Source organism: Typopeltis vanoorti, chromosome 10, assembly GCF_054136105.1.
Source record: "Typopeltis vanoorti isolate ZY-2024b chromosome 10, IOZ_Tvanoo_1.0, whole genome shotgun sequence".
In the NCBI taxonomy this organism is placed as follows: Eukaryota; Metazoa; Arthropoda; class Arachnida; order Uropygi; family Thelyphonidae; genus Typopeltis; species Typopeltis vanoorti.
In genome coordinates this window covers 124271103-124291705 of record NC_143558.1, presented here as the reverse complement: position 1 = coordinate 124291705, position 20603 = coordinate 124271103, and the positions used below count along the sequence as shown (strand labels likewise).

Here is a 20603-nt window from a genome sequence, read left to right as displayed (position 1 = left end):
AATTGCAGCAATTCATCTGGCTCTTCATCTCCTTCCATTTCTCTATTTTGCTATTTTTAATTCAAAATGGTGGTTTGTTACTCTTCCATCATTCATTAGTATTTTTGCTGATTTCTTTCTTGTTCTGCATGTATATTTATTCAACCAGCTCAACACAGTACTATCTGTTCTTAGTCTATTATCTATTTCCATTTCTATTGCCATCTTCACCTTTTTAAAAAAAAAAAAAAAAAAAAAAAAAAAAAGAAACTCCAAATGGTTAAAATAGTCTGTTTTTCCCAGTGCGATAGTTCACTACTGAGAATAGTTTTTGATGGTTGTCTTTCACCATCATCAAATTCCTGACAGGTACAGGCTATTATGATAGACTATGTAAACACAGTTACACTATTACTAACTTCCAATCAACAATTTTCATCCAAATTAATCTATCTGTCAAAACTCCGACACTATGAGATCTTATATTTCTGTCCTCTAAGGCACTTTTTGCTGTATCAATCCACCTCCATCTTGGTCTTCTTTTGGATCTTTTCCTGGCAAAGAACACTTGTTTTGCTAATCTTTCCTCTCCCATTCTGTTTAAGTGATCATACTATCTGAGATTAGCTATGATAGCACATTCCTGAATGATAACAATGATAAGGTCTTAAATAATATTCTCATTTTTAGTATGATACCACCATTGATGCCATTTGTTCACTTCACTCCTCTTTCTCAGAACTCTCATATCAGAGATTTCCAGTCTCTGGTCAAGTGTTTTATTTCTAATCCAGCTCTCAGATCCATAAGTTAAAATTGGTTTGAACACGTCTTGTATACAGCTAATTTTGTTTTTGACTAATTGCTTTCAATTATTCTATATAAATTTATTAAGCCGACTTCCTATCATACATGCTTTACTAATTCTGTTATCTATTTCCATATTTGATTTGCCATCTTCACTGAAAATTGTGCCTAAATAGTTGAATATTTTACTTGTTCTACACGTTTGCCATTCAGGATAGTTGATGTTTATAATGTTTCTGTCTTTTTATTGACAGTTATTCGATAATGTAGCCAGGGATTCTTACAGGATTATTATAGATTTATTTAAAAGTAACATCATGTGCACAAATGGAGAGACCTTTTACAGATTTCATACCACTTTCCCTCATAATGCAATCCATATAGATAATGAACAACAGTAGAGATAATGTGCACCCTTGTCACACACCTAATTTAATATCAAACCATCTTCCTGTAACTCCTTCAGTTCTAACAGGTGACTTATAGCTGAAATAGAGACTGTGTACTGCTTGATATAATATTCCATTTACCCAATATAACTGTAGCATTTTAAGGAGATTTCTTCTCAGCACTTTATCATATGCCATTTCCTGATCTATGAAACTTAAATACAAATCCTTGTTCTATTTCCAAGATTTCTAACTATTTGCCTTAAAGTGAAAATATGATCCCGACAACCTCTATTACACCTGAATCCAGCTTGTTCTTCAAGAAGTTCTCTTCTACAATTTTTCTTTAAGTAATTCTCAAGCATGTTTGCATAAATCTTACCAAAAACACTCAGTAGGGACATTCCTCTATAATTCTCACATTGTTTTATTTTCATTTTTATGGATGGATACTATGAGAGCTCTGCTCCAATCTTGTAATTCAACTCTCTGACCAGGCATTCTGAATTATGCAGTGCAGCCAATAAAATGGAGGTATAAAAGTAATTACTTTTATACCTCCAAATTTTAGCATTTTTGGTCGAATATCATCTACTCCAGCTGTCTTCCCACATTTCAGGTTTTTGATGTCTTTTTCCACTTCAAGAATCTATGTATGTTCCTGATTGCATTCCTATTGATGTTTTTTACACCAAGCTGATGCTACTTGTTTCATTCAAAAATCTTTAAAAGTAATTAGACTTCTAGAATATCTTTATCTTCAGTTTTCATGTCACCTTTTTCCTTTTACAGTACTCTTTCCTTCACTTCTAGTCTTTTTCAATAGCCTCCAGAATATTTTGTCATCTTCTTGATATTTATTTTCTATGTTCTTTAGAATTTTCATGTTCTATGTTCTCTAGAGAGCTGCTGAATTGATTCGTTTTAAACTTTCTTACATACTCTTCATTTCAATATGTGATTCAACTTTATCCTGCTCGAAACTAAATAGTGATCACTTCCTATTTCAAATTCTCTATGTTTTCAGCCAGTGGGAAAACATCACTATCAACAATAACATAGTCAATGAGACTTTTCTTATTTTCTGCACCTTCTCTCCATGTGAATTTGTGCATATTTTTCTGCTGGAACATGGTGTTAGTAATAACTTTCTGTGTCCTGAACAGAAATCAGCAGGCACTTAACATCATCATTAGCTTTGCTCTTTTCTCCAAATTTTCTCAAAATATTTCTATGTCTGGTAATAATTTCCTACTCTGCTGTTTAGATCTCTAACAAAGACCTACTTTTCCTTTTTCATTGTGTCAGCTGCTTTCTCTAATGATTCAAAAAATTCCTCCATTTCTTCCTTAATAGAACCATCTATGGGACCATAGGCACAAATATGTCTCATTGTCCAGTTCTCCATTCTGATATTTGCCCACATTACTCTACTTGATATTGCTTGCCATTAAAGAAGTTTTCCTTGTATTTAGTGTTGAATACTATAGCTACTTCTTTTCCCTGATTATTATTGTCTGAATATAACATTTTGTATTTGTTGCTTAGAAAGCTCTCACCTGTTTTTGTCTTTGTTTCAGTCACACCTTCTATGTTGAACTGAAATTTATCTATTTCTTCTACTAGTTCCATTTATTTTCCATTGATGTTTCTTAGGTTGACAATACCCAATCTTGAACTCTGGTGATGTTGAGCTGGAGTGTGTTTCAGGATTTGTTTCAGTTACTAACTTTGCATCTATGCTCTGGTTTGCTGACAAAAATAACAGGGATAACAGTTTTCCAAAAAAATAACAGTTTTCCATATTCATGAAAAGATTATGTAGGAGTTATACAGCTCTGGCCCTTAAGCATCTCCAGGATGTCTTTTCATGTTGATTTTTAAATTTGGGTATGTTTAACGTGAATTCCCATACTAATTTCTGACAGCAATTATTTAATTTGCCTAAAGAATCAAGACCTGTAACAGATTTAAGTACTTATCCTAATCCTATCTGAGTAAAGTAAAAAAAAAAAAAAAAAAAAAACTGAGCTCAATGCCTTCTGCATTGACATGAGGTTTAATATTCTTCTTAACAGTGTTGTCTGGTCCACCAAAAAGTTTTAAGTTTTAAATTATGTCTTTTTAAGATTGACATAAATCTATTGAAAAAAAAAAGCTTAGAAATGTAGGCAAGTACGATAAAAGTAATCAGATGATAAAAACTGACAAAGATACTCTGGATGTCTTAAATAATTACTTCAAAAGACTATTAGACAAAACAAAATGACAGAACAGTGGTAGAAAATATTCAAGAGGTATGCAATCTGGAGTACGTATCACTAGTTGAGGTAGAAAAAAGCTATTAATAACATGAAATGTGAAGAGAATGCTGAAATAGATGACTTGCAATCAGAATTGCTCAAATATGGATGTAAAAGTTTTACAGTGCCTACCCTGCATAATTCAGAAGGCCTGGTCAAATTCTAAATGACTGGAGCAAGGTTCTCATAGTATTCATCTCTATGAGGTGGAAAGAAAACTGAAAATGTTAGAAGTATAGGGAAACTTTACTACTGAGTGTTCCATACAAGGTTTATGCGAGCATCTATGAAAAGATGCTAAGAAAAATTGTAGAAGAGAAACTTGGGGAAGAACAAGCTGGATTCAGGCTTTTCAGTGTGGATTTTCAACTTTTTTTTTGAAGACAGAGTTGAGAAATCATGAGAATATAACAAGGATCTGTATTTTGTAGATCTGGAAAAGGTATATGACAAAGTGCTAAGACAAAAACTGTTACAAATGCTGTAAAATAGGATTGAGGAAGATGCAGAAAGATGATTTGATATAAAATCAGGCAAAAGACAATAGTGCATACTATCTCCATTATTCATCATCTATACAGATTACATCATGATGTAAAATAGCATTATACTTTATGCAGTGCTTATACTTTTAAAATCCAGTACACATCTCCAGGATTCCATAACTAAATTGAATAACTGTTATAATAAATTTGGCATGAAAATCAGCAATAAAAAGACAAAGTATAAAATAGGCAAGAACACAGAAAACATCAGCTGCATCCTTAATGGAGAATCTGTGGAACAAGTAAAATATTTCAGTTATTTAAGACAATTTTTAGTTATAACAAATGAAATATAAAAATAAACAGCATAAGCAAAGATGATATGGTGAGGAGTCAACTGAATAAATGAATATGGAATAAGAGAGAAATAATTCAAAATAATTCTTGTACACTAAACGAGCTGTGTACAAGACAATGTTCGATTTTAATTTGTGGGTCTCGGAGCTGGATTGGAATAAAAATAAAATAAAATAGTTGGCCAACTGAAGGCCACAGATACAAAAGTCCTGAGAAAAATTTGGGAAGTGGACAGTTGGCATCAATGTAATAATTGTTTTAAAAGTAAAAGATATCTGGCAAGAACTTGCCAATGCTAGTAAATGGGAATTTATAAGCAGGGCTAATCTAAGGTACAGTCACTTAAACAGAATAGGAGAGGCAAGGTTAGCAAAACAAAAAGTTGATATCAGGATGAAGAAAAGTGACCCAAAGGAAGGTCAAGATTTAAGTGGATTGATGTGGTTAGCACTGCTTTCAAAATACAAGAATTGACAATATTGGAGTTCTGACTAATAGCAGACTAATTAGGAGGAAAACTAACAACAGGATATTAATAATAATGTAAACTTTTCGTTCAATACCACCATAATAGCCTGTACACCCGCTTGAGGGTACATATCAGGAATTTGATCATACACAGCAGTTTCCCCTGATTTATTGACTATTTGCCTTAAAGTTTAATATAAACCACATTGGAGGATCCATTTACACAATTAATAAAATTTTAGTTTTACTGTTTTAAGATTACAAAAATAATCTCTGCCTAAGTTTGTTATTTTATTTTCCCACAACTTCTTGACTATTTGTCTTAAAGCAAATCTAGTCTTGGCAATATCTGTATTGGCATAAGCCCAGATTGTTCATCACTTTTTCTTCAGATATGTTTCTTAGTCTTTTCTCAATAACATCCCATATTTGCTTAACTTTTTTTTCTGGAATTCATTATTATTAATAATTCTTATATATTATTATTAATAATATTAATTTATATATATATATATTAAATATTATTAATTCTCACATTCAATTTTATCTTCCTTATTATAGATGGCTATAATGAGAGATCTACCCTACCCATCTTGAATTTAATATTCTGACCAAGTTTTCTGACATACCATTTAAGCATTTAAGGCTAAATATATGTTCCAGCTGCTTTTCCGTGTTTTAGATTTCTGATCACTTTTTGACTAACAGTACTAAAATATACTATGAGTGAATTCTTTAAGATTTTCTATCAACATTTTGTGATACTCTTTGCTCCATTTTTAAACTTTCTTAATAGTCTTAAAATTATTTTATTTCTTGCATGATATAAGTTCTACATTATTTTCAAAATCTTCATGTCTTACTTCTGTTTGGCTACCTTATAATTTTATTTTTTTATTTCATTTTTATCTATATTCTTTAACTCCCTATCCATCACAGAATTTTCTTATTTTTCTGTTCTTCCAGACAACTTCACTGTGCTTTCCTGGCTAAGTGAAAGTTTTCTTCAGAATTTACCACTTTGATTCTAAGTATGTGATTCTCCTTTTTATACCTATTCAAAAAATCATCATGAACCATGGGCTCACTGCCCGTTGGTGTCTGATGCCTCCTTTACTATCTTCTTCCACCTTTCTTTGTCTGTTGCACAGCGTCGCAGTTTCTGTACACTCATTCCACGCCAGTCCTTTATGTCGTCTATCTAGTCTCTGTATGGCCTACCTCTTCTGTTTACACCATCCATAATATCAAACATGAATGTCTTTATCTTCCAGTCCTCACTCATTCTGCAGATGTGTCCAAATAATTGCAGCTTCCATTTTCTTCTGCATTAGGTTCTCCTTTGGTTGTATCTTCTGATAGAGCTCTTCATTTCTGATTTTCTGTACACATCCTATTCTTAGAATCTTCCTATAACAAGTTCTTTCAAATGCCAAAATTATTTTTCTTGACTCCTTATGTATTACCAATATTTCAGATCCATACGGTACACCACTAAAGATGCACGTTTCCAGTACTCTTAGTTTTGTTTGCAGGCTGATCACTTTACTTTTCCATATGTTATCCATGGCCTTCAGATTTGTTCTTCCCTTTGCAAGCCTGATCTTTATTTCTTTTTTACAGTCCAAATCATGTCATTTTACTTCCCAAATATGTGAATTGTTCTACATTTTCTATATCAATTCCATCCACTTGTATCTTTTGTTTGGTTACATGTTAAAATTACACATAGATAAAAATACACTAAGAAAAAATTACACAAATTTGAATATTCATACCAATTAGAATCAAATCACACTTGCTTTAGAGTTTTTAAATTTTTATGATGAATTTTATATTTTTTTTCAGATAAGAGTTCCGTTAATTTTGTAATTAACGGAACTCTTATCTGAAACTTTAATTCAATTAAAATATTATTGATATTTTGTTGTCAAATTAAACACAAACTTTCTTAATATTGCAAAAATTACTTTTATTTTAAAAAATAATAAAAAACAAACTAAGTCATATAAGCTATACAACATAAAAAAATCCAATCGTCTATTAGAGCCGTGATTTTGTACAATATTTGTAATACGTTGTTTTAACAAAATGTACCTACGACGTCCTGGGTTTTGCTGACCAGTTAAATGCTGCAAATAATTTGTATGTTGTAAAGATAATTCTTTAACAATGTTATCCAAAAATTGTCAAACAGTTGGATGGGAATGCAAAGAGCAACTGAAATCCATAGTGCCATCCTTCGATAAAATTTGTAGTTCTAGCTATACAGTTGGCTGCAGTGTCTATGGTTCCATGTAGAAATATCGAATAGAGGTTGTCTATAAGTGCAGTTCCTGAGCTGTCGACCTCGAATGTATGTTCGAAGTAAAGGAGAACTTGCTCGATTTGTTCATTAGATTCATCTAAATTAGAGAACAGATCAGCAACTTCTAAAAATGTTTCTAACACTTCTTCTTCTTCTGATAAAAATGCAAGTGATTGTAACATTTTAATGTGTACTGCAAATGACTGATTGGATTCATACAGAGATTTTAGACCACATTCATTTACTTTGCATATAACAGATTGTGATAAGTGGAAAAAGCAGCCACTAATTTCGATGTTTTCAAACACGGCATGGAAAGCATTCATTGCTGCTGTTTTAAAATCGGTCAAAATTTTTCGTGGTCGAGCTTGAGGAATTTTCTCAAGTAACATGTTCAGCATCTTTACATATATTTCTTCCTTTTTCCCTGGTAGAAGAGCCAGTAGACAAGGAAAAGCAATACCTGAATCATATTGGACATGGATACTGTATAACTAATAATATATTTCTGGAACCACTTTAAATGTACCATCTGCTAGCCAAAAATCATTAACTACAAGTTGACCAATTAGTATTATACGTTCTTCTGAATCTTCTGCCCCGGAATCATGAATAATCCATTTAGAGTGCTTCTCTGGTATTTCAAAATTTTTGTTATCTGAATTTGACGGAATGTTTCCAATTGTTTTAGCTTTGGTTCTATTTAATCGCCTCGTCATGGAGCTCTTCTTCAGTAGACACATTTTTAATCCATCTGATACAGTCACTAAACTGTTAGCTATAATTGCACGAGCCGTTGCACCTGGATTCGACATTTTTCTTTTCATTTGATTTGCAAGTTGATGAGCTTCAGATTCAAAAGTCCTATTAACATGACAGTGTTCTGAAGATTCACAGATAATCTTGTCATCTCTGGTATGGAGCAGTGATCAACAATGTAAAGTTCTAAACTTTGCACAATGCCAATGAATAGTTCTGATAGCAGTTTCACGGTGACGAACAAACTCAAATCCTTTGTAAATTATAATTTGACTACCTTTATTACTAACACCGTACCAAAAATCAGCCATGGGTAAATTAAAAATTAATTTAAAAAAATTAATCATGAAATTTATTACGTTGCACATTATACACTAATTGTATTACAAGTCACTAAACTAGAACTGAAGAATGTAAAATAAAACAAAAATTTACTTATATACCTTCAACCAAACAATTCTTAGAAATTCTTGAGCAGTTCATGGTGATTAACAATTGTTGATGTTTTACCTTAGGAAATTATTCCTTGTAAATCTGAGGTAAGTACTAATTAGGGTAGCTAATCACTACATCATTTTGAGTTTCCAACTCAACCACCTCCCTAATCCCCTTGCCCAAATCTGCACTAGTGATTTACCCTTTGCTGGTTATAAATTTTGTACGATTTTGGGGAAATTTTATTTTATGTGTAATTTCTTACTCGTGTATTTTTTCCTTTTAATTTTTTTCTTAGTGTATTTTTATCTATGTAATTTCTTCCCTGTGTAATTTTTGCAGCAAAATTTTATCCCACGTAATTTTGTCCTGACACGCTTTTGTTTCATATTATTCTCACCAAATACTATTGTCTTTGTTTTTTCCAAGTTCATAACAAGTCCAAATCTTTTCCCTTCCTCATTTAACAGCTTCAATGTTTTTTGTAGTTCTCTTTTGCCTTCTTCAATAATAACAATGTCATCTGCAAATCTCAGATTGTTAATTCTAATCCCACGCACTGATATTCCTTTTGCATCTTCCTTCATTTTATCCATTGTTCTTTCGAAATGTGCGATTAAAATGCTTCCCCCCCCCGGTCTAGTACTTCTGCTTGTATTAAACCATTTCCCCAAATCATCACCTATTCTAACTGCTGCAACTACATTCTTATACACATATTTTAATATAGCTATATTTGAGTATAATTCAAAACAATGTGTTCTCTTAATTCAAACTCCCTATATTAGCTTGTATCCTGGGCCAGTCTAAAGATATCACTGCCAACAATAACTGTTTTGTGTACATCCTGTCCATTCTGCTGCTTATATAGTGCTCTGATGTATATGTAGACAAATTTCAAGAAAAGGACAAAAAGAGGAGGAATTTTTTTAAGTCATTAGAAAGAGCAGCTAGCATAAATGATAAGCACGTTTTCCAACAAAATGCAGTTTGATTGGCTAAGTGTAAAACTATCAGCTGATCCTTGTTTGTTCAGCATCCAAATGGACAGTTACTAACAGGAAATATCATGGGAAAGTGAGGAGTGAACAATAGACTGAAGAGAGAACACGTTAGCTTCTCAAATATCTAGCTTTGATTCATAGGTAGTCCCAAACTGTATACAGTATGATTATTTACTTAAAAAAGTGAACAGCAACAGATAAATCAATCATGGAACACACAGTAATAAGCAGCACCTAAAGTACTTTAAATAGAAGGTAGTCTGAAGCAAAATGTTGTCAACATAATAAACAGGATGTCAAACTATCAATAATAGCAAGAAAAAGGGGGAAAAAATAATTAATGCAGTTTAGTGCAAAGATAAATTTTCAATATTCAACATACGGCTTCAGACAATTCCAGTGAATCAATCAAGTCATCTTCAGAACTATCATCAGCCCAGAATTCTTTATCACTGTCTGTTTTGCCCACAAATACTGTAGCATGAATAATGTCCTGAAAAACAAAAGTATATATTCTGTATAAATTAGATTCTGTGCAATTTTCTGACGATTAGTATAAAATAAACCAAAGTAATTTTTATCTAATCTTGTTGTTATTGTTGTGCAACTAGGGCAAATAACAGAAATGAATATAATTACAGAAACCAATGACTGGTTCATTTAAATTTATGAACAAAAACATAACTATACTTTCTGCACCGATATTGTGATTTGCTAACATTAATAGCTGCTACTAAAAACAGTGATCAAGTGCAACATTAAAACCAACATTAGATTTCAGTGATAATGGCATTAAAGAAACTCTGTGACAAACTTATGCTAACTACAGGACTACAGATAGCTGTGTGTGCATTACTAAAACTAGCAAGAAACAATCGTTATTAGACTGCACAAAGTGCAGATGGTTCGTTGATACGCTTTGGTTAAAGAGACCTGAGTTCAAATCTCATCTCAGACATTAAAATATTTTAAGGGCTTTTCAAATTGACAGCAAGAGTCCAATACAGAGTAAGAATGGTTTTCATTCCAGCAAACGTATTTTTTTAATTTTTGGAAAAAGACAAATCAGCCAGAGAACATATGAGCAGACATGAAGGACAACCTCTTATTGCTAAAACAATATTTACAAGAAGCAAAAGTGCAATGAATTCCATCCAATTGGATCATAGTTTAGTAATTGCCAATATCAAGTTGAAGCTCAAAGCGACATGTGAAGGCACAGCTTCAGTCAGAGGAGGAAAATAGCACATTAGTATTCCTCCCCCCAAAGGACTTTCAGACTGAAAAGCTCTTATTTATTTAGTCCCAAAAGATTAGGGAATGGAGATACCATTGACTCTACATGATAGGCCAAGAAGTGTTCTATTACAGATAGGTATGTATATGAGGAGCTTGAAACCCTTGGGGGGGGGGATGCCTCTCAGGCATGAGGTAGGATGGAAATAAAATACCTCCGTGGACATGGACATGCCAGGGGCAGCTGAAAAAACGATTAAGGTTGGTCAGATAAGTGTTTTTGTGCTGACTAAAAACAAAATGCGATCAAAATCTGGACTTTGTTTATCTGGGTGATGTACAACACCAACTCATACATCACCCAGATAAACAAAGTCCACGTACCCAACTGAGCAATCGGGGTTGGATCGACAAGTTAGCTACCAAAACAAGTGCAATAATATTAAAATTAAAACGAGAAAGAGATAAGCTATAAGTAGGAACATGGAATGTCTGCAATTGGGGTGATGGAAAGCTAGACGTACTTTGCAAGGAGATGGAGCAATACCAGTGTGACATCTTTGGATTAGCTGAGATGTGTCAGACAAAGTCAGAAGAGATGAGGTGTTTGAAGAACATCTGGTCTGACTATATAAAACATGAGACACAAGTTGGATTTCTTCTCAATAAAAGAGGAAGAGAAGCATTATTAAGATACAAATCAGTAAATAAAAGAATAATGATGGCAAGAGTTGCAAGCAAGACCACTTATCATAGTGGTTCAGGTCTATTCACCCATTTCAGAAAGTACTGAAGAAATAATTATTCTACAGCAACTTGGAAATAACCTTGAAATCAGTCTTCTTCTTCTTCTTCTTTCACTCTGCCTTATCCCATGTTAAACAGGGTCGGCGCACCAATCTTTAACCTTCCTCTTCCAAGTTCTCCGGTCCATAGCATCCTTCGGACTCCATCCTTTCTCCCTAAGATCCTCTGTCATCTTATCCCTCCACCTGAGCTTGGGCCTGCCTCTTTTCCTCCTTCCCTCCAACTCCATATACTCCACTCGTTTACCAACATACTCCTCACCCTTCCTCTCAACATGTCCACACCACCTCAGCCTACTTTTTTGTATCTTCTTGCCAATTGGTCCCACCTTAACCGTCCCTCTGATGTACTCATTCCTTATCCTGTCCTTCTTTGTCACACCACTCATCCATCTCAACATCTGCATCTCCGCTACCTCCATCTTCCTCTCCTGTGCCTTGGTTATAGGCCACATCTCCGCACCATGGAGCATCGCCGGCCTCACCACCATCTTATAGAGCTTTCCTTTCCTCTTACAACTCACTCTCTTGTCGCACAACCACATGTTATTCGGTGCTGTATTTCCTCATCCAGGTCACCATTCCTCTCGACAGCCGACCCAAGGTACTTGAATTTCTTCCCTGAAATTAGCCTTTCACCCTGGAGTCGTATGACGATATCCTCATCACTCCCCGTTGACGTATGTTCAGTCTTCACCCGGTTAATTCTCATGCCGCTCTCCTCCAATGCCTTTCTCCACTCTTCCAGGGTATTTTCAAGCTTCTCTTGGGATGATTCGCATAGAACAATGTCATCGGCAAACAGCATGCTCCATGGTGCCTCCTTCTTGACATACTCCACTAGTACATCCATGACCAGGTCAAAGAGGTAGGGCTCAGAGCTGACCCTTGGTGTAGCCCTACGACAATAGGGAACCCTTCTGTCATGCCGACACTAGACCTGACCTGAGTTTCTGTTCCCTCATACATCTCCTTCACCAACCTCACGTTCTTCTCTGACACCCCCTTGAAATCAGTACCAAAGAAAAATATTCTAATTATTGGAGGAGATTGGAATGCAAAGATTGGAAAGAATAATGAGCAAATATGAATATGGAGAAAGCAATGAGAGGAGAATGAATGCTTGAATTTGCCTTAAAGTATAACATGGCAGTCACCAGATAGAACGAACATATTAGACATGATACTCATAAGCAAGAGATCAGTTCAGCAGTATTGAACATTTCAAAGAGCAGACATGGAATTGGATCATATCTTAGTGATTGCCAGTATCAAGTTGAAACTCAAGCAACATGTGAAGGCATAGTTTCAGAGTCAGAGGGATATGAGGACAATGAGCAAGGAAATTACAGGGAAAGCATATAGGAAAGTGCTTGAGGAAGTAACTAAATCCATTATGGAAAAGGAGGATATAAACAACAAAGTGGTGTCTGCAATCAAGAAAGCAGTGGTACAAACAGTCCCAGAAACAGAAAAGCCAAAGAAGAGGTGGATCTCACAGGGATACAAGATAATTCAAGAAAAAAAAAAGAAAGAGCATTGAAGATTAGGAGTGAGATCTCTGTGGAAATGGAAGAACAGTATAGAGAAAAATGCAATGAAATGAAGAAGGCAGTTAGGCAAGACAAAATGGCTAGAGGAACAGTGTGAGGATATCAATAAATACCATGGTGAATACAGAACAAGTATATAACATGATCAGAAACATCAACAAGAAATGGAGTCCAAAGCAGAGAACCATAAAAAATAAAAATGGTGAAATCTTGATAAACACAGAAGAAATAAGAGAGAGGAGTCCATCTCTCTCTCTCTCTCTCTCTCTCTCTCTCCTATACTGCTCTCGAAGTTATAAGACACAGGTAAATGTTCAGGTCCAAAAAGAGTTATTTGATGAATTCAGGGAAATATCACCACACTGACGGATGAGATTGTAAAGGCAGTAAAACATCTGAAAAACCATAAAAGCCCTGGGAATGATGAGATCCTGAAGAGATGGTGATAATAGACAAACTATATCAGTTGTGTAACATGACATGGGAGGAAGGCAAAACACCAAAAGAATAGACAAAGTCATTCCTAATACCCATTCACAAAAAAAGGAAGCAAAATAGACCCCAAAAATTACAGAATTATAGCTTCTAACAAGTCAGTCATGTGGGAGAAGTACTCATGATGAAACTAATGGAAGAAAATCTGGAAGATGAGCAAGTAAGCAGAATTTAGAAATGACAGAAGTACTGTGGACCGTACCAAATATTAAAGTTAAGATTGTGGAGAAAGGTTTATGCAAAAAGAAAAATGTTTATACCTGTTTTGTTGACTTTCAGAAAGTCATGCAACAGTACAGATCAGAAAGTGACATGGACTGTACTTGGAATCTTATGGAGTGGACAAAAACCTAATGTATCTCTTGCAGAACATCAACAAAGCAGAGGCTGCTGTGAGAAACAGGAAGATGGTTTCAGACAACCAGAAGCACGAGACAAGGAGACCCAATATACCCAAGCATCTTTATCATGATTTTAGAAAAAACAATGAATGTCATAAAGGATAATATAAAGAGAATTCAATTCAAGATAAGAAAATAAACAAATCATGATTTGCAGATAATAGTCATTACTGTTTCCTTCTTCACTTCAGCAATGTTAAAAATAGTGCTGAAGAAGATATGGGTTGATAATGAACATCGATAAAACAAAAACAATGATATTCAGAGAGAAGAGAATTGAAAAAAGCAAATAAAGGTCAATGGACAAGAGCTGGAAGAGGTTAGAAACTTCACATACCTAGGGAAGATGATTTACTGTAAAAAAAAAAAGAGTAAGATCTTGGATAACAAAAGCTAAAGTAAACTTACAGATAATGGACAAGATAAAGAAAAGGGTGCAAAGAGAATTTAATGCAGAAAATAATTCAAAAGAAACTAAAGTTTTTTTGTACATATCTGCAGAATGGATAACAGTAAAAAGATCAACACCTTGATGCTTGGTACAATCGATGGTATAAATAGAAGAGGACAGTCAAGGCGAGAGTGGGTAAATGATGTGAATGAATGGTGTGGAAATAGTTTGCAGAATTTCAGTCAATGGACAGAGAAATGGAAACAAGCATTAGACCCATGGGAATGATGATATATGGCTGTAACAGGCCACTGGACCTAACATGTAATAAGAAAGAATTTGGATGAATTTCTTGTAAAAAAATTAAATTAAAACACAAAAATTCTGAGGCTCTGCCACTTTCAAATCTTTACAAATAGTAAAGATATGTCCAATGGTTTCATGCATCACTTGCATGGTAAAAAGATGAATGTAAGCGAAATGCTATTTGTGATGAGAGGAATTTTTAGGATTTTTCAAACAAAACTAAATTAGTCAAGCTAGTTCTCAGGCCTGTCAGGATATTTTTCTCATAGTAACTAATGATTTTCCCTATAAAAAAAGGTTGAAACCTGTAAATGACAGACATAATACTCTAATGATAATGGCATTACTTGCCCTGGGGATAACTGGAAATAACCAGGCAACATTATTGGTATTTATGAATTAGAAGGGGGAATAGCAGAAACATTTTCCCCTATGAAGACAAACAGTTTAACTAACTAGGCTTTAAAACTGAAAACTCAAGTATTTTTCTGAAATTCTTCAGGTTCTTTATAGAAGAAAATTTGTTATTTGTACCACTTCATTTAAAAATAAGAATCTTACTTAAATCAATGTACAGTAATATCTGCAAAGGTGATTGATTCATCTTTAGAATTATAACAAGACAGGGTCAAAACATCTGGCTAGCACAAAAGAGCGCTTCCATTTATTGACCAAGTCATAGAATGAATCCCACATGAATGTCATAGTATATTTGATTTCCTCAACTAAAATGAATCCATCATCTTGTATATTGGTGGAATGAAGTGGCTTGCAACACGTTTGCAAGCCACTTCATATGACATAGGAGTGTAGAAATGGAGATAAAGATGTAGAAAAGAGCTGAGTTCTTCAGAATATTAATACTGGAGAATTTTGAGGCCAGTTTTTCTGTATTATAGAAGCGGGAAAATTTTACAGAAGGAAGAAAATTCTTGACACTCATCTCAGACCAGCTAACTCAAGCATTTAGAAAAAGTTCCTTACACTTTTGATGGAAACAAACCTTTCCAACCAAAGATATACTATTATATACAATGGCATTATTAAAATCAATAGAAAGAATTAAATATGTTATTATTATTATATGGATATTATTATACCAAATAATATCCTAAAAGCTATCACAAGTATATATGAAAATAACCAAATACAAATAAGATTAAATCACAAACTATCATATACGAGAGAGATAAACCAAGGGGTCCGACAGGGATGTCCCCTCTCGGCAACTCTTTTTAATATCTACTTAAATGAAATAATAATAAATATTTACATCAAGGAATTAAACTTTCTTCTACAGTAAACTTAAACACTCTCCTCTTTGCCGACAACCAAATAATAATTACAAATTCTGAAGATAAACTACAGAAAGCTATTTTAGATATCCAAAGATTATGGTATGATAATATCAACAGAAAAATCAAAAACTATGGCCTTTAAAGGACAAGATCCAGCAAGAACAAAAATAGTAATAGATAACAAGATCTTAGAACAGGTGAATTCATTTAATTACCTAGGATGTATGATCACATATGAAAATGATATAAACGTAAAAATTGCAAAATATTTAAAAATAACAGGTGTAATTAACTCTGTATTAAACCAAACCTAGTTCAAAAACAAACCAGACTAAAAGTATACATTAGCTCCACCAGTCTTAATGTATGGAAGCGAAATCTGGACAATAAAACAAAAAGACAAACAAAGATTAACAACAGCAGAAATGAAGTTTATTTATGAGAACAACTGCAAAGTATACCCTATTTGATCACAAAAGAAATGAAGAAATTATGAAAGAATTAAACCAAGAACCAGTAATAGAAAAAATTAAAAAATATAAACATAAATGGATGGAACACGTTCAAAGAATGAAAACAGAAAGATTACCAAAACAAGCCTTAAAGTACAAGCCATTAGGAAAAAGAAAACTAGGACGTCCTCTTAAATGATTCAACGAGGCCGTGCTAGGCCTAAATCCTTGATATGCATGATGATGATTATATGATTTCGTAATCCTTAAACTGACTCACTGTCAGGAAACTCACGACTAATTCTGGCAATCAATTTAACTCTTTCATTACTCTTCATGCAAAAAATCTAGTCAGCATACCCTACTAACCACACTCTTATACAACTTCCACAGATGATCTCTAGTTCTCTGACTGTTTGTCATATGCTGAAAATTTTCCTTTACATCAATTTTATAAAATCCTTTTAATGTCTTATAATAACTTTCTATCATGTCTCCTCTTTTCCATCTATCAACTAAACTTTTAACCCACACACCTTCAGCCTATCCTCATAAGAAGCATTCCACACACCTATCACCAGCTTTGTCTCATAATCCTCTCTACCACCTCCTGATCCCAAAGAAACTCACATGACAAATCTGAGCACAATAGCCAAAATGCAGTCGAATCATAGCATTATAAAGATGGATAACTTCCCTATCTTTACTTGTTAGCATGTTTTTTGATATCCAAGTAATCCTTTGAACTCTTTTCAAGTAGCGTAATCTGGGTACACTTCAAAATGGAGGAATAGACAATGAAACTTATTTGTGCCTATGGTCACCACAAAAGGTTCTTCTAAGACAGTGCTTCCCAAACTTCTGGATGTCAGGGACCCCTTCAGAAAAATTAAAATATTTCACTGCCCCCCCCACTCGAAAAAAATCGTAATATAGACATATATTATTATAATATTTATTGTATTTATATTCAATACAAAACATACACAGCGAATATTGCAAAAATCAAATGCAAATATCTTTTTAAAATATAAACATCTTGCATATGCATTTGATATGGCACATTATCTCATATTTTTATATAGATATATATTGTTATTGTACATTTGCAGTACAAGCACATGAAAGAAACATAAAACGATTAGTAATAAAGAAAGAATTAAAAACATAAAAGAAGTTTAATAACAATTTAATGTGATGGATGTGTTTCAATACTGCTACACAAAAAGTCAGTATCAGGTAAAATATTTGAAACTGCAATTCATAGATTTTTGCTTTGAAATTAAACTTACATGAATAAGCATATATTTACTAATATTCATTAAGCGCCGAAATACGCAGGAAGCAAAATTTGTGAACCCGCACCAACGTGTGATTTTTTTCCATTAAAATATAAAAAATAACAAAAAAGAAATAATAAATGTTTCTTTTATGATAAAAAAATCTACTTAGTCTTAAAACATTTTAAATTTATTTTCATTATTTCATGGCCCCCTTAACAAAAACCTACGACCCCCAATGGGGCCGCGGCCCAGAGTTTGGGAAGCGCTGTTCTAAGAGGTGGAAGAATTTTTCAAGGCATGAACACGCATCTGACAAAGAAAATGGAAAAGTGGCCATTGTTAGCAATCTAAACAGCAGTAGGAAATGAATCCCACCAGGAATTATATAATAATAGAAAGTATTTGCTGGATTTCTGCTCAGGACTAGTCATCACTAACACCATGTTCCAATACAAAGATGTGCTCAAATTCATGTGGAAAGAAGACACAAGAAATAGGAAAAGTTTCATTGATTACATCATTACTGATAGTGATTATCTTCATGATGGTTCATTAGGATACAAGAGTGTATAGAAGACTTGAAATTGGAAGTGACCATCACTTAGTTTTAAATAGGATAAAACTGAATAGCACACTGAAAAGAACAGTACATAAAAAAGTTTTAAAAAGAATTAAAGTGGAGCTGTATTGATAATTAAAGTTAAACTGTAGACTTGACTTGACTATACAAACGTTATCGAAGAAAATTTGAAGCAGTTTGAAAACCAGAACCAAACCTTGGCGTCTCGGTGAGAAACTCTGATGAAGACATTAACTGATTCTGCTAAGGAGGTATACACAAAGTTGTCTAAGCATAGAAACTTTAACTTCTTGTGTTCACAACCCCTTAGTGAACACAACAAGTTAAACCAGTAGTTCTGGAAAAGAAGAAAGCATACTAAAAGTTCCTAGCAAATAAGTCAGCATATGTCCTAAAAGGCTACAGAGAAAAATATAAGAGCTTTTGTATAGCTTAGCTCTTATATTTTTCTCTGGGAAGACTTTGGTAAGAATATAGAAAATAAATATCAGGAAGGTGGTAAAATGTTCTGGAAGATATTGAAAAAAGCAAGAAATGGAGGAAAGAGTATTATAAAAGGAATCAAAGATGATAAACATGACATGAAAACTGAAGATAAGAATATCCTAAATGTGTGGATAATTACTTTGAAAGACTTAAATGAAACAAGCAGACAAAACAATGCTAGAAAATTTTCAAGAGGGATGCAAAGAGGAATACATATCAATACTTGGGATAGAAAAAGTCATCAAAAGCTTAAGTGCAGAAAGGCAGCTAGAGTAGATGATATTTGACCAGAAATGCTGAAGTATGGAGGTATAAAAGTTTTGCAGTGGCTATACTGCTTAATTCAGAGGGCCTAGTCAAGTCAAATTCCAGATGATTGGAGTAGAGTTCTCATAGCTCCCATATATAAAAAAGAGAATAAAGCTGAGTGTAAGACTTACAGAGGAATTTAATTTCTATACTAAGTGTTCCAGGTAAGGAACACTTAGTATAGAAACTTGCTTAAAAAGAGGTAGAGAAAGAATATGTGAAGAGACCTAGAGAAGAAAGATGGGTTGCCAAATAATGTCAAAATCAGAGTTTTACATTATGACAAACAGTTGAGAAATCATGGGAATGTGATTTCTCAACCATTGCAAATTGGATGCACAAAGGATGCTCATCATCTCCACGGATTCACATTATGAAAGAAAGTGGCCTGATATTAGAACTGGAGATGTCAAACTTAGCTGTTTGCTTTATGCGGATGATATTGTACTCCTAAACACACCTATAGTGTAAGTCTCTAATTAAACTGAATAACAGCTATAATAAATTTGGCATGAAAATCAGCAATAGAAAGACCAATACTGTGAAAACAGGCAGAACCACTGAACACATCAACTGTATTTTGAATGGAGATCCTATAGAACAAGTAAAATATTTCAGCTATTTAGGCACAGTTTTTAGTGACAGCAAGTAAATCTGGAAACAAACAACAAAATAAGCAAAGCTGGTATGGTGAGTAGCCAGCTGAATAAATTGATATGGAATAAGAGAGAAATTAGCCAAAACACTAAACTAGTAGTATACAGGACAGTGTTCAAATCAATTATATGCTATGGATCTGAGAATTGAGTTAGTAATAAAGCACTTGACCAAATATTAGAGACCACAAATATGAGAGTTCTGAGAAAAATTAGGGAAGTGAACAGATGGCATCAATGGCAGAACCATGTTAAAAATGAAGATATTAGAAAGAAACTTGACACTGTTAGCATTCACGAATGTGTAAGCAGATCTAATCTAAGGTTGTATGGACACTTAAATAGAATGGGTGAGGAAAGGTTAGTAATAACAGGTGTTTGTTGCCAAGATGGCAAGAAAATTACTTTGAGGAAGACTGACAAATAACAGAGTTATTTGGAGAGAAATTGTGGATAGGAGATTGCTAATAATGCAAACGTAATTATGTAGTGCTGTAAGAGTAACCTAAACACCCTTTGAGGGTACATATCAGGAAATTCATGATGAGAAAATGAATAAAAAAAAAATAGAAAAAATACTTAGTCCACCCATGGTACAAATCTACTACAGTTTTACAAAAAAATTATTTTGTTTGGTGGAAGCCACATGGGAGCCTCCATAGCTCAGTCGGTATAGACGAAGCTCCTTGGTCAGAAAGACGTGGGTTTGATTCTTGTCTATGACACGAGGAACCTTTATCTGGTCTCTTTCAACTAAAGATGAGTTAGTCTCATACGGAGATAGAGGGTTTTTCCACTCAGAAACTCGGGTTTTTTTGTCCCCCAGAACATGCAAACCAGCACCATGAACACACACACGGATTACAGTCATGAATACTTATGTGTGGAAGAGATAGGGTTCTCACCACATGTCATTACGCCCTTAGTTAGCCATGAGTCACATCATGGTAGTCAACCTCCTAGATAGGAGATGGCACATAAATGGATGGAAGCCACATAAAAAAATAAATGTAGAAAAAAGAAGGCAGAAGTGGAAGTACTCAATCTGAATAGCAAA

The 20603-nt window shown here is 33.9% G+C and overlaps 1 protein-coding gene across 7 annotated transcripts in view; it reads right to left on the bottom strand.

Moving 5' to 3' along the window:
- The window catches only part of LOC150102764 (E3 ubiquitin-protein ligase Mdm2-like), a 249783-nt gene that overhangs the window by 32056 nt on the left and 197124 nt on the right, over positions 1-20603 (bottom strand). For all 7 annotated transcript variants that reach the window (XM_090399576.1, XM_090399579.1, XM_090399581.1 and 4 more), the window contains one exon: positions 9677-9787. In XM_090399576.1, the coding sequence (XP_090255702.1) occupies positions 9677-9787 (111 nt within the window). The remainder of the gene's footprint in view (positions 1-9676; positions 9788-20603) is intronic.